The 13,760-nt window shown below is 46.2% G+C and overlaps 1 protein-coding gene across 1 annotated transcript in view; it reads left to right on the top strand.

Moving 5' to 3' along the window:
* PRDM2 (PR domain containing 2, with ZNF domain) overlaps positions 1-13,760 on the top strand; it is a 148,751-nt gene that overhangs the window by 85,654 nt on the left and 49,337 nt on the right. Inside the window, exon 6 of the mRNA XM_006866370.1 lies at positions 217-4,624. Within this exon, the coding sequence (XP_006866432.1) occupies positions 217-4,624 (4,408 nt within the window). The remainder of the gene's footprint in view (positions 1-216; positions 4,625-13,760) is intronic.

The following is a 13,760-nucleotide window of genomic DNA, read 5'->3' as shown; positions in this document are numbered from 1 at the left end:
TTGGATCATGTGTCTCCTCGCTGCCTGGTGCATAGCAGGCACTCCAGACATGCTCCTCTAATGAGTGAGTGGCGGAAATGAATTCATTTCAGTGTTACAACTGTGTAGCACAATATCCCTCACACATTTAAGTGCTGATGGAAAGAATTGAGTAAATAGAATTCATCACCAGGTGGCTGGTTTCTTGCTCTCACTTCCTTGCTTCTACTTTCCTAGGCCCTAAAGAAGAGGAAGAGAAGCCTGCCGCTTCAGCAGCTGAGCAGACACATGTTCTTCAGGAGGTGGTTAGTCGGGGTGTGCTTCCAGAAGAAGCAGTTCCATCCCCTGCCTGTGAGCCACAAGCTGAACCAGACGAGAAACCTGAAGCTGCCTGTTGTGAGGTGAATGAATTGGAAGAAGAAGAGGAGGAAGAAGAGGAGGAAGATGATGAGTTGGAAGAAGAAGGGGAGGAAGAGGCTGACTTGCCAAATGAAAGTTCTCTGAAGGATCCAGAAATACGTTGTGATGAGAAGCTGGAAGATTTATTAGATGAACCAAAAAATACTTCAGCAGAAAGTCTTGAAGACTCTCCAGAGGTAACGCCTGGTATAAGGATTCCTAAAGCTAAAGGAGAGCCCAATGGGGATGTATTTGAAACGTTTATGTTTCCATGTCAGCATTGTGAACGGAAGTTTACAACCAAACAGGGGCTTGAACGTCACATGCATATTCACATATCTACAGTCAATCATGCCTTCAAGTGCAAGTACTGTGGGAAAGCATTTGGCACACAGATTAACAGGAGGCGGCATGAACGTCGCCATGAAGCAGGCCTAAAGCGAAAACCCAGCCTGACACTACAGCCGTCAGAAGATCTCATTGATGACAAAGTATCTGGAGAGAATGTCACTCCTAAAGATGAATCAAATTCTCCCAGTCTTAGGCAAGACTGTCTGATCTTGAACTCAGAGAAAGCTTCCCAAGAAGCAGTCAGTTCTTCACTTGTAGAAGAGAATGGAGAAACTAAAGAACTTCATCCATGCAAATACTGTAAAAAGGTTTTTGGAACGCATACTAATATGAGACGGCATCAGCGGAGAGTTCATGAGCGTCACCTGATTCCCAAAGGGGTACGGCGAAAAGGAGGCCTCCTGGAAGAGCCACAGCCCCCAGCAGAGCAGACCCAACCCAGCCCAAATGTCTATGTACCAAGCACAGAGCCAGAAGAGGAAGGAGAGGCCGATGATGTATACATTATGGATGTCTCTAGTAATATCTCCGAAAACCTGAATTACTACATTGATGGGAAAATTCAAACTAACAACAGCACCAGTAATTGTGACGTCATTGAGATGGAATCGAATCCAGCTGATTTGTATAGCATCAACTGTCTGCTTACTCCGGTTACCGTGGAAATTAGTCAGAATATAAAGCCCGCACAGCTCCCTGTAACCGAGGAGCTTCCTAAAGAGCCCTCCAGTGGCACAAACAGTGAGTCCAAGAAACGGAGAACTGCCAGTCCGCCTCTGTTACCCACAGTTAAAGCTGAGACCGACTCGGGCCCCGTCACACCCCCATGCTCCTTAAGTCTGCCTCTTAGCATATCAACTACAGAAACCGTGTCTTGTCATAAAGAGAAAAGTGTTTATTTGTCATCAAAGCTCAAACAACTGCTTCAAACCCAGGAAAACCTCACTCCTCCTGCGGGAGTCTCAGCACCCGAGATGTCCAAATTGGGTCCGTGTCCTGTGTCTGCGCCTACGTCACTGTTACCGGTGAGCTCGAGTCGATTTAAGCGGCGTACCAGCTCCCCTCCCAGCTCTCCACAGCACAGTCCTGCCCTTCGTGACCTGGGGAAGCAAAGCGACGGGAAGGCAGTGTGGAACGAGGCAGTACTGGGTTCCAAAAAACCCAAATTAGAAAGTCATAGCGACTCACCAGCCTGGAGCGTGGCCACCAGGGATGAGCAAGAGACTGTGAGCCCTCCGTGTTTTGAGGAGTATCAAATATCTAAAGAGTGGGCAGCCACTTCAACTTTCAGTCATGTATGCAACCAGCAGCCACTGGATTTGTCCAGTGGTGTTAAACTGAAAGCGGAGGGTGTCGGCAAGACTCCTGTGCAGTGGGAGTCTGTACTAGATCTCAGCGTGCATAAAAAGCCCTGCGGTGACTCTGAAGGCAAAGAACTCAGAGAGAACCATTCAGGGCAGCCAGCCTGTAGTGCTGCAAAGAAAAAGAAGCCAACCACCTGCATGCTACAGAAAGTTCTCCTCAATGAGTACAATGGTATGGACTTACCTGGAGAAAATACTACAGATGTGACCAGAAGCCCAAGTCCTTGTAAATCACTAGAGATCCAGGCAGAGCCTGACCTTGGTCCTGACTCTAGTTCATCGGCCTCGACTGTTGAGTCCTCACCAGATGTTTCTCCTTCATCACCTGCCCCGCAGACATCTTCCCTGTCTTCTGGTCAGCTGCCTCCTCTCTTGATTCCAACAAACCCGTCCTCTCCTCCACCATGTCCTCCGGTCTTAACTGTTGCCACGCCACCCCCTCCACTCCTTCCTACGATTCCCTTGCCTCTGCCGGCCCGCTCCTCAGATGCATCTCCCCCTCCATGCCCCTCACCCCTCTCCAATACGGCCACACAGTCTCCACTTCCGATTCTTTCCCCGACTGTATCTCCCTCTCCGTCTCCCCTCCCTTCCGGAGACCCGCTCTTGTCTGCTGCATCACCTGGGCCACCGACACTTTCTTCGTCATCTTCTTCCTCCTCCTCCTCCTCTTCCTCGTCTCCCTTCTCTTCCTCCTCCTCCTCCTCCCCTTCCCCACCTCCTCTCTCGGCAGTGTCATCTGTCATTTCCTCTGGGGATAATCTGGAAGCTTCTCTCCCCATGATGTCTTTCAAACAGGAAGAGCTGGAGAATGAAGAGCTGCAACCCAGGGAAGAGCTCCAGTCTTCAGTTGAACAGGATGTTGTTCAGGAAACATTCAACAAAAATTTCGTTTGCAATGTCTGTGAATCACCTTTCCTTTCTATCAAAGACCTCACCAAACATTTATCTATTCATGCTGAAGAATGGCCCTTCAAATGTGAATTCTGTGTGCAGCTGTTTAAGGATAAAACTGACTTGTCAGAACATCGCTTTTTGCTTCATGGAGTTGGGAATATCTTTGTGTGTTCCGTTTGTAAAAAAGAATTTGCTTTTTTGTGCAATTTGCAGCAGCACCAGCGTGATCTCCACCCAGATAAGGTATGCACACACCAGGAGTTTGAGAGTGGGACCCTCAGGCCCCAGAACTTCACAGACCCAAGCAAGGCCCACGCGGAGCACATGCAGAGCTTGTCAGAAGATCCTTCTGAAACATCTAAAGAGGAGGAGGACTTAAATGATTCATCTGAAGAGCTATACACAACCATAAAGATAATGGCTTCTGGAATCAAGACAAAAGACCCGGATGTTCGGTTGGGTCTCAACCAGCATTACCCAAGCTTTAAACCCCCTCCATTTCAGTACCATCACCGAAACCCCATGGGAATTGGTGTGACGGCCACAAATTTCACCACCCACAATATTCCACAGACTTTTACTACTGCCATACGCTGCACAAAGTGTGGGAAAGGTGTTGATAACATGCCTGAGCTACACAAACACATCCTGGCGTGTGCGTCTGCCAGCGACAAGAAGCGGTACACCCCTAAGAAGAACCCAGTCCCTTTGAAACAGACGGTGCAACCAAAAAACGGCGTGGTGGTTTTGGATAACTCTGGGAAAAATGCCTTCAGACGCATGGGACAGCCCAAAAGACTGAACTTCAGTGTCGAGCTCAGCAAAATGTCATCTACTAAACTCAAGTTGAATGCATTGAAGAAAAAAAACCAGCTTGTGCAGAAAGCAATCCTTCAAAAAAACAAGGCTGCCAAGCAAAAGGCCGACTTAAAAACGGCTTCTGAGTCCTCCTCTCATATCTGTCCGTACTGCAACCGAGAGTTCACTTACATCGGAAGCCTGAATAAGCACGCCGCCTTCAGCTGTCCCAAAAAACCCCTCTCTCCTTCCAAAAAAAAAGTATCTCATTCATCTAAGAAAAGCGGACACTCATCGCCCTCAAACAGTGAAAAGAACAGTAACAGCAACCATCGCCGTCGGACGGCAGACGCAGAGATTAAGATGCAGAGCACGCCGACACCCCTGGGCAAGACCCGCGCTCGCAGCTCCGGCCCTGCGTCCAACTCCTTGCCCTCCTCGTCCTTCCGGTCCAAGCAGAATGTCAAGTTTGCGTCTTCAGTGAAGTCAAAGAAGCCAAACTCCTCCTCTTTAAGGAACTCCAGCCCGATAAGAATGGCCAGAATCACGCATGTTGAAGGGAAAAAACCCAAAGCGGTGGCCAAGAACCATTCTGCCCAGCTCTCCAGCAAAGTGTCCCGGAGCCTGCACACGCGAGTCCAGAAAAGTAAGGCTGTTCTACAAAGCAAAGTCCCCTTGGCGAGTAAGAAAAGAACAGACCGGTTCAATATAAAATCTAGAGAACGGAGTGGGGGGCCAATCACCCGAAGCCTACAGCTGGCTGCTGCCGCCACCGCGGACCCAGAGGAAAACCGGAGGGAGGATCTCAGTGCCAAGCAGGAGCTGAAGGACTTGAGGTAAGCGGTGTCCTCCAGGGCTGGCGCATCTAAGATGTGCGAGCTCGGGGGTGCGGGTGCTTGCCTGTGGGTATTTCTTTATTTTGATGTCTTTCTCCTTCCTGTAAAGTTCTGCTGGCAGCGTCTAAAGGAAGTAGCTGTGGCCTACACTGTAGGTGTTAAGTAGGGTTACTGTTGTGGCTGCTGTAGGGAGAAATAAAAGAGCTTTTATTTCCACATAGAACTCACAAAGTCATACCATGTATTTATTGAGTGGGTCCAATTGAGATTTGTGTTTGAGACCCTGGAAAAGCCTTCCAAAGAGCCAGCCCTAGGTAAAAAGATGAAATTCTCTCAAAATGGCCTTTCTCTCCTGGGAAGGAATATCTCATTGTCAGTTGTATTAACTCGTCACTGCTTCATGATGCATCGCTGAGTTTGTTAGTAAATCACCTTACAACTCTGTTGACTCTGTCTGTGACCTCAACAAAGTGGTAGTACCCGCGTGAGCAAGCTTTCTATCAGTGCCGGAGGTTTCATTTTAATAACTCACCTCATGGGTTAAAACAAAGCACCAGACATCTATTTAAATGTCTCTGAGTCCCCTTGTCCATCGCCCCCCTCCCCTCTTCTCCTCCGCCTCAAGCCACAGGCTGAAAAACCAGCCAGTTTCCCAGGTGGGAGACAACGTAGGAGAAGGGTGTAGGACCTGCTGCAGCGAGGCGTGGTTAGTGCTCCCCAGTTCATCTTAGATTAGAGTGATTCTTTTGTTTTATTCTGTTCTCAGAGTACAAACTCCTGGTGGAAAGGAAAAAGCTACAGCTGGGCTTTCTAGTGGGACGCTGACTTGTCAGACTTTCCAGATCCATCTGCTTCACTGCAGTTGACAATAGTCCTTGGGGTTCTTGCTGCCTCTGGGATGACATCACATGTTTGCTGCCTGACTCGAGGTGTTCCTGGCTATTGCTTTTTATTTTAATGTCTGCAGAGTCTAGGGTTTCTGAGCAGATCATCAGAATTGGGATTAGCTATGGAGTGACAGAAGAGCCCTGGTGGGCTGCTAACCACAAGGCCAGAGATTCTAAATCCACTCAGCTGCTCCTTGGGAGAAAGATGAGGCCGTCTGCTCCCGGAAGGATTTATAGTCTCGGGACTCAATGGCAGCGGGTCTTTTTTGAGTGGTGGCTTGAGAGCTGGCTTAGAGTGGACACGAGCACTCTCAAAGGTCCCGCTGTCTCAGTCTCAGTGTCCAGATGCTCATGTTGTGGCCATAGAAAGAGGTGGAGGAGACCCTGCCTGTGGCTGAGTGGAACCGATTCATGAGAAGAAAAAGCTTCTCCGTAAATGTACTTGAGGATCAATCAGTTCATCGACATCTGGTCTCTGGAGGTCAACCCTGGTGAAATGTGCCTTGTTCATCAGTCCTCCCTGCAGGCTCCCTTTAGCACTTTAACTGAACTTGTGCATAGTGCTTAGGGTTAGTCGGTCTGGAGGCTCTGCAACAGTAGGGTAATGGGGATTAAGTCCCTTTCTGGTTACTTATCAACGAGAATGTGTAATCATTTTCATGGGATATTTCAACAGCATCTCTCAAGTGGCTGCTCTAGAATGTACTATATCCCTTTGGGTCTCTGATTCTGTCTAAAAGGAATCTCTTCTAAGCTGAGTGACTGAATTTGTGCAGTTCACTTGATTAACCTCTTACCAACCCAGTGCTATTTGAAGAACCCTTTATTAAGATTGCAAAGGAACAAAGAGCCTAATCAAATGTGCTTCTCTTCTTTGCTCCTGTTAATTTTAATTATTGTGCTTTCTTTTATAATTAACAAAGGGTTGCATTGCTAGAGTAAAATTTAGCCCTAACAAGAAACAGGGAAAAAGAAATCAGATAAGAAAGCATTGATATTGTTGTAATTGGTAGGTGACAATTCAGACATCCTCGGCATGGCGCCTCCTTCGTGGTGGCCATGGGGTTTGTGCTGTGGACACGTCACGAGATGGCACATGGAAACGCCTAAAAGTCACTGATGTGCTACAAGAAGACGTGTTTTGGTTATCTGGACATAAGAGTAGGCATTTCTTTCAGATGAGTGTGTTTTGGCGGCCTTTGTGCCGAGGAGTGAATTTAGAACCCAACTGGGTTCCTCATCAGAGGTTCCTTATCTCAGGACCCTGTCATCAGGGTCCAGCCCAGGGCTCTTAACAGGACATTCTTCAGGCTTCTTGATACACATTTGTCATGAGACTTTGAGAAGGAGTCATATTAAAAAGCATCTCCTCTTTCCATTGTATTTCTACATCAAGTATTGTTTAGGAATGATTTTAGTCACAATGCAAAACCTCACTTACATGTTCAGAAATACTTAGAACTCTGCAGTTGATAGTGATGTTGCCGTACATACCTGGTTGCATACTCAAGTACTTACTCAGAATGACAGTGTAGCCTTTGAACACTCAGACTTTGTACATTTGAATACCAGTTTAGGACTCCAGTATGTTTGCAGTTGGCCATGTGAACGCAGCCAGAGTTTTCTGCTTCCCACGATTGCTAGTTCGTTTCCTAGAGCACAGCCTGGTGCCAGTCAATTCAGGGTCAAAGAGACCTTTGCTCCCGATCCTCTTCCTAAAACAAAGTATCCAAGAAGTCAGGCATGCCAGCCATCTTTCAGATCCCCTTACTTTATTGCAGTGACTCTGTGTTATGATGGCTTGTCCATGGTACTGTATTTGGATCGCTTGCTGGGGTTTCTTTCCATGCACTCCAGGGAAGGCACAGAGTGGAGGAAAGAGGCACAGCTCCTGGACTCCTTCCTCTTCCTTACCTTTGGTTTATGTAGATCCCCCAGGGGAGTATGCATGAATTCTGGACTGCCCCATTTTGAGCAGTTGTTTACTTGTTTTTCATACTGAGTCTCCCGCTGCAGCCAGTCAAGAAGATGTAAAGACAGGGACCGAGAATGAAAGTGCTGACCACGTTTTCTCATTTACCATGCGCTCATTGAAAGGATTAGATGATGCTGGTGTCCTACAAGCACATCTGTGCGCCACCGTTCCAAATCAGGCCTCTCCCATTGTGTCTCGAGTCCTACATGCCTTCAGAGTCATTTATGTGGCTGTCTTACTAACATTTGTCTTACGGTTTACTCACCTTTTTCTTTAACATGGTCAATTCATGTAAGATTATATTATGTTGTCATTTATCTTCAGTTTTCTTATTTTCTAGGAACTTGCTGTAGACAAGCCCCCAAACAAAACAATCTTTACTTGACTAAATAACGATATTGCTCAACTTAGGATAAGCACTACGACAAAGGATACGAAATCTACAAGCTTGCAAGACCAGTTGAAGCTGACTCACAAGTCCTAACACACAGCTGACTGCCGGCAGGCCTCTTGTTACCCTGGTTAGAGTCAGGCACCTGCTGGGCTGCAGGGCTCCTGGGAAAGAGATCCAAAGAGGAGGGGTGCTGCATGGTGGGCTAGATGGACCGGGGACTCGGCTCCAAGGGTGGCCTTGGTTTTTGGCACATAGCAGAGAAGAGAATATGATTTTAACACACCCTTGCAAAGCAAGTTCCCTGTTTTATCAGTAGTTGGTTGTAGATTTCAGGGATGACAAATTCGGATGCACTCATTTTAAAATGTTTTGGTCACACACCAGCTCTTGATGCCTTTTTTAAAAATGAATTATAGACAGAGAGAGGCATTTAGCTGATCTCTTGCCTGGTTGCCAGCATAATGGAGAGGAACCCAGATTGGATATGGACCTTTTTATGTCTCTCCACGTGTCATGTTTATATATCCAAATGGAGGGTATCCTCTCAGCTCACGGTCTGGCACTAATTAAAACTCATATCAGAGACTATGTAGCAATATATCAATGCACAGGATGACTCCCAGGCCTGTATAGATGTATGTCTACGTAAATGCAAATGAACCTGCGTACCAGGTTTTTTACACTTCAGTCTCTAATGGAGACTAAAAACTACAAATTGGTCTCGTCCTCAATATATAAATACCATTTCTTAATGCATTTGTATGCCCTTTCCCCCCAAAGTAATGACTGAGTTGGTGGAAAATGACTAGGTTTTTATTCATATCATTTTTGTTCTCAACTTTTAAAAAAAGTAATCTACCTCTTAAAATTTGTAGCGTAATATTTGTTTGGTGAATTTGTGCCACTTTAACCCTTTCACTATCATTCCCATTTTGTTACATTTCTGTTATGGGGACTTTATGTTGAAATATTGTATAAAGCATTTGTAGCCGTTTAAAAATAAAATATTTAAAATTATTTAAATTGTTCTGGACGCTTCAATTGTATTATATGTGATTTACATTTTACATGGAAATTTTTTTGTTTTGTTTGAGTTGTTAATCTGGAGAGTGTTGTTCCTGTACTGACGTTTGCTGTTAGTTATTTTATTGTTTCGTGTTGGAGAGCGATATGAGACTATTCTAATGAAAACATTAAAATTGACAATTTGACATACAAAAGGGGTTGTCCGTTAATTTAACCATTGTAGTCTTCAGAGAGAGAGATTAAGTACAGATAGACAAGGTTAAGAGTGGCATTTGCTATTAGTTTTCCTCTTCTAGCTTGTCAAACAAATCCTTTAAAGTTGTCAAATGAATAAAGGAAGATTTTTTTTTTTTATGCTATTGCTAGCAAGCACTTAATAAATAGGGGAATTCTAATGGTGCATTTCATACTATTATTACCGGAAAACAACAACAACAACCCACACCCCAACCTTTGTAAACACCTGTGAAAAAGGGGCTGCCTTTTGTCCGTCATTGGGGCAGTGAGAGGAAACAAAGGCAGGTGTGCTGTGCTGGTGACGGAGAGCCTGCGCTCCCTTAGGTGCAGAGCAGCCCGCGGCCCCGCACCACCTCTCACTTGTTTCTGTTTGCCATTAAGTGACTCTCTGTTGATTCAGATTGCTATTTACCGTCCAGAGGGCAGCAGTACCAGTACTGTGTGGACTGAATTTGCTAAGAGTGAAATAAAGAGCTCCATCTGGGTGTCAGCTTCCTGTGGGATTGCTGAGCATTCGACTCTCGTTTGTGGGCTGGTTTTGGCCATGACGAATCCCCAGACACAAGATGTTCTATCTGCAGTAAGTTGCAGTGTCTGAAGTAGCTGCTTTAGAGAGGAAAATTGGACGGCATTTCAGCCTCACAGCACTCATCCGCATGTATTGTCTCCACTTGTGTATTTCATTCCTTTTAGGGGAAGGTACTAAAAAGGTAAGGGTTTAATCCACTTCCCTTGGCCCAATGCTTGCCTTTTTGACGGCTATTCCTGTGTTAGGAAAACCCAGGAAGGAGGCCCATGTGTAGGAAGAGAGAGAGGTTGATAGAGACTTGAAGGGCCTTGGATATACCCATCGTTCTATAAATACTCTGTTTAAAAAAAGGCCCTGGTGAGATTATCCATGTGAGCTAAAAAGGAGGCTCATCTAGCAAGGTGATCTTGGGTGTCCATCTCAACCCACCTGCTTGTCGTTTGTCTGCCTGTCCATCCATCCATCTACCCATCCATCCACAAGGCATATAGCAAGTGCCTCCACTTCCCAACCTTTGGATGAACCTGGGGCAAGGTATAGTGCCTCTGGACTCTTTCCCACTCTTTCCCAGTCTGCACAGAGAGGCACTGATGAAACATCCTCAGTAGCCGGCCTGGAGCACTCAGGAAGGTCCCTAGGTGTTTCTTGAAGGAAAGTATCCTTGAGAAGTCACTCAACTCCCATCTCAAGTGGAAGGCGTGGGCCTGACTGTGCTGGTCAAACTCCATGGTTGTAACCTTGGCATGTGAAGCATCTCAGTGTTGGAGTACAGAATGCTCTCTAGCAACAGCTTTTACAGAATCAAATGAGTTTATTGAGCACCTCCAGTGTGCCGTGTGTGCCTGGGAGCCTTCAGTGAATAAAGTGGACACGAAATCTAGGCCTCTCTGAAGTGTGTTATCTGTGTGGTTTCCCTTCATATTAAACAACTCACACATTTTCACAATTTCCAGCGGCTAGGTGATCAAGTTGCTTCCCAGCTCAGTTTGGATGCCAGTCCTATATAATTGCAAACTTTTAATACTTTTGTTCAAATGACTTAAAGTTCTCTCTCACTTAATGAGTTTGGTAGTTTGTTCATGTGGATTTTGATTTGATACTGAAACTCACTTTGAATATATTGATTTAGCTCCATAAAATTTTTCATAACCGGCAGATTTGCTTTAAAGGTGGGTGAGGAAAAAGATTGGCTGAAATGTAAAACTTCTCCAAAGACGAGGCTGGTCCTTAACGGAGGACGGGTCATCGGATCCTGTGAGTTCTTCAGTGCCCGTGGCTTCTCTGTGGCGGCACCACGGCTGTGGGGTCTGGCCTCAGATGATGCGGCAAAGCACTGTTGGGTGAGTGGCCAGAAATAACCAAACTCATTGCCGGCCAGCCTGTTATGACTCCTGGTTCCCCGAGTGGTACAGAGTCCAGCTGCTCCAGAGGGTATTTTGAGCGCTAATCTTGAACAGGAGCCCTGGCGGTACAGTGTTTAGAACACTCAACTGCTAGCAATAGGTTAATGGGGGAGTCCTGGTGTCGCGCTGTAGGAGAAGCACTGGGTTAACTACAAGGTTGGCTGTTCAAACCCACTAGCCTCTTCTCGGAAACCCTATTGCATGATGGCATGCAACCAAGAGCTTTGAAAACCCTGTGAGGCTGTTCTACTATGCCATATAGTGTCACGGTGAGTCACAATCAACTCAACGACAACTGGTAATCTTTATGGAAACAGATTGCCAGGCTGTTCTTCCACAGTTGTTGGGTGGCTTTGAACTGTCAACCTTCATGTTAGCAGCTGATTGCAAACTGCAGTGGCCCCCAGGTTCCTAAGCGGAAGTTAGTGTTGACTGCATGGCCACAGCACTTGTGAGTAGGGGGTGGAAAGCCTTACAGAGCTTGGGTTGAGATGCACTGGGGCCAAGATGGGAAGGAGCTGCCACCCTGCCCTCTCCACAGTAAGTCTCACACCTACTGGGCTTGGTCAAAAGGAGCAAGGCCCTACAACACTGCTTTGTAAATCAGGTTTCTGGTGGACAGGGCCTGAGTCATCTGTAGGTTAAAGCTCTCCGGTAATTCTAGTGCACTAGGATCTCTGGTAGTATAGTGGTTACGAATGGGGCTGCAAACCGCAAGGTCAGCATTTCGAAACTACCAGCCATTCCACGGGAGGAAGATAAGGCTTTCTGCTCCCATAAAGATTTACAGCCTTGGAAAACCCTGTATAGGGGTGCTATGAGTCGGAACCAACTCCATGGCACGTAACAATTTTATGTTGGTTCATACATTAAGCTTTTCATTAATAGAGTATTCTTATTTGAGCCTTAAACACCATGAGGTCTGACACATTTAAGCCTGACAGGCATGTGAAATAGGACGCTATAAGACTTGGATGTTAGGTGAACATGGTAACATCAGGTCCTCCCTTTAAGCATCTTGAAGGAGCTTTATGCCTTAGAAAACATGACATGCTGCGAGGGATTTGCTTTTGTGTCTTTGGTCCTCAAGTCGCATCATTAGCAATTTCTCCATATCTGATTCTAGTCCCTATAGCATTTCTGTTAAGGAGCTCTGGTAGTGTAGTGGCTACAAATCGGGCTGCGAACCACAAGGTCAGCAGTTCGAAACTACCAGCTGTTCTGCAGGAGAAAGATGAGGCTTTCTGCTCCCATAAAGATTTACAGCCTCGGAAACCCTGGACAGGGTCGCTATGAGTCGGAACCGACTCCACGGCACATAACAACAGCAGCATAGCGTTTCTGTTAGCCTTGTAGCTTTCAGTGTTTGTTACCAAGGATCATGATCATTGAATATGACTTGCCTAAGTCTTGAGCCAGTAGCCTTCACTCACTGATGCTCCATTTCCGTGTTTAATAATCCTTTGTTCCAAACCCCTGCTTTTCCTTTACCTCTTGCTGCTACGTCACTCACTAGCACTGGTTTTGCTGCCTTTGGGAGCTATGGTGCACTTCACAGTAATATTTTTGAAAGGAAATTAAACAGTGCTACACCACTCAACAGACATGAGGTCCATAGGATTAAATGCTGCTATGTGTAAGTTGAAACACACACTTAGGCAGTAAATGTTTTAGAACAGTACAATATGTTAAGTTTTTATGGCTTTCAAGACGTGCATGAGGTTATACGTATATACTGTACCTACCATCATATAAGAGTCCTGGTGTGGCACTGTGGGTTGATGCGCAAGACTGCAAAGCCCTTTAAACTTCAAGGTTGGCGGTTCAAGCTCACTAGCTGCTCCTTGGAAACCCTATACAGGGTTGCTATGGATCGCAATCTACTCAACGGCACTTAACAACAACTATCATATAGGAGTCCTGGTGTGGCACTGTGGGTTAATGTGCCAGACTGCAAAGCCGTTTAAACTGCAAGGTAGGCGGTTCAAGCTCACCAGCTGCTCCTTGGAAACCCTATACAGGGTCACTATGGGTCGGAACCAACTCAATGGCACTTAACACCATTATATAAAACCCCTGGTGGCACAAGGATTTAAAGCACTGATCTGCTAACCCCAAAAGTCATCGGTTCAAACCCACCAGCCACTGTGCTTCGGAAACATGTGGCAATCTGCTTCTGCAAAGATAGTCGTCAGGTGCCATTGAGTTGATTCCACCTCACAGCAATCTTGTATAGTTTTTCTGAGGCGTGACTGTGGGTTTGAAACATTGTATTTAGCACTCCAGTGCTTATCCTACAGTGCCACACCAGGACCCCCAATCTGCAGAAGATAGCCTTGGAAACCCTCTGGGGCAGTTGTGCCCTCACAGTGTTGCTGTGAGTTGGGATCAGTGGCAGTGGACTTGGTTTTTGTATACCTGGTAGTGCAATTGCTTTGTATGTGAGACATGAGGTACACGTGTTGTGGGCGGGGAGCGTTTGTGTTTGTTTCTGGGGGCATTTGCTACATCCATTCAGGATTTCTGAGCTCTAATATAACTATATGGGACTATGGATGTGCACATACAAACCATCAAAGACGTTGCCGGAATGGGTGTTGCGCAGTACCTGACGAATGCCCCAATAAGGTAGCACATTCATTGTTCCTGTCCAGCTGAAGACTTTGGACTTGTCAGGAATGGAGT

The sequence above is a fragment of the Chrysochloris asiatica genome, unplaced genomic scaffold (genome assembly GCF_000296735.1).
Source record: "Chrysochloris asiatica unplaced genomic scaffold, ChrAsi1.0 scaffold00090, whole genome shotgun sequence".
Taxonomy (NCBI): Eukaryota; Metazoa; Chordata; class Mammalia; order Afrosoricida; family Chrysochloridae; genus Chrysochloris; species Chrysochloris asiatica.
This window is presented reverse-complemented; position numbering and strand designations above follow the sequence as displayed.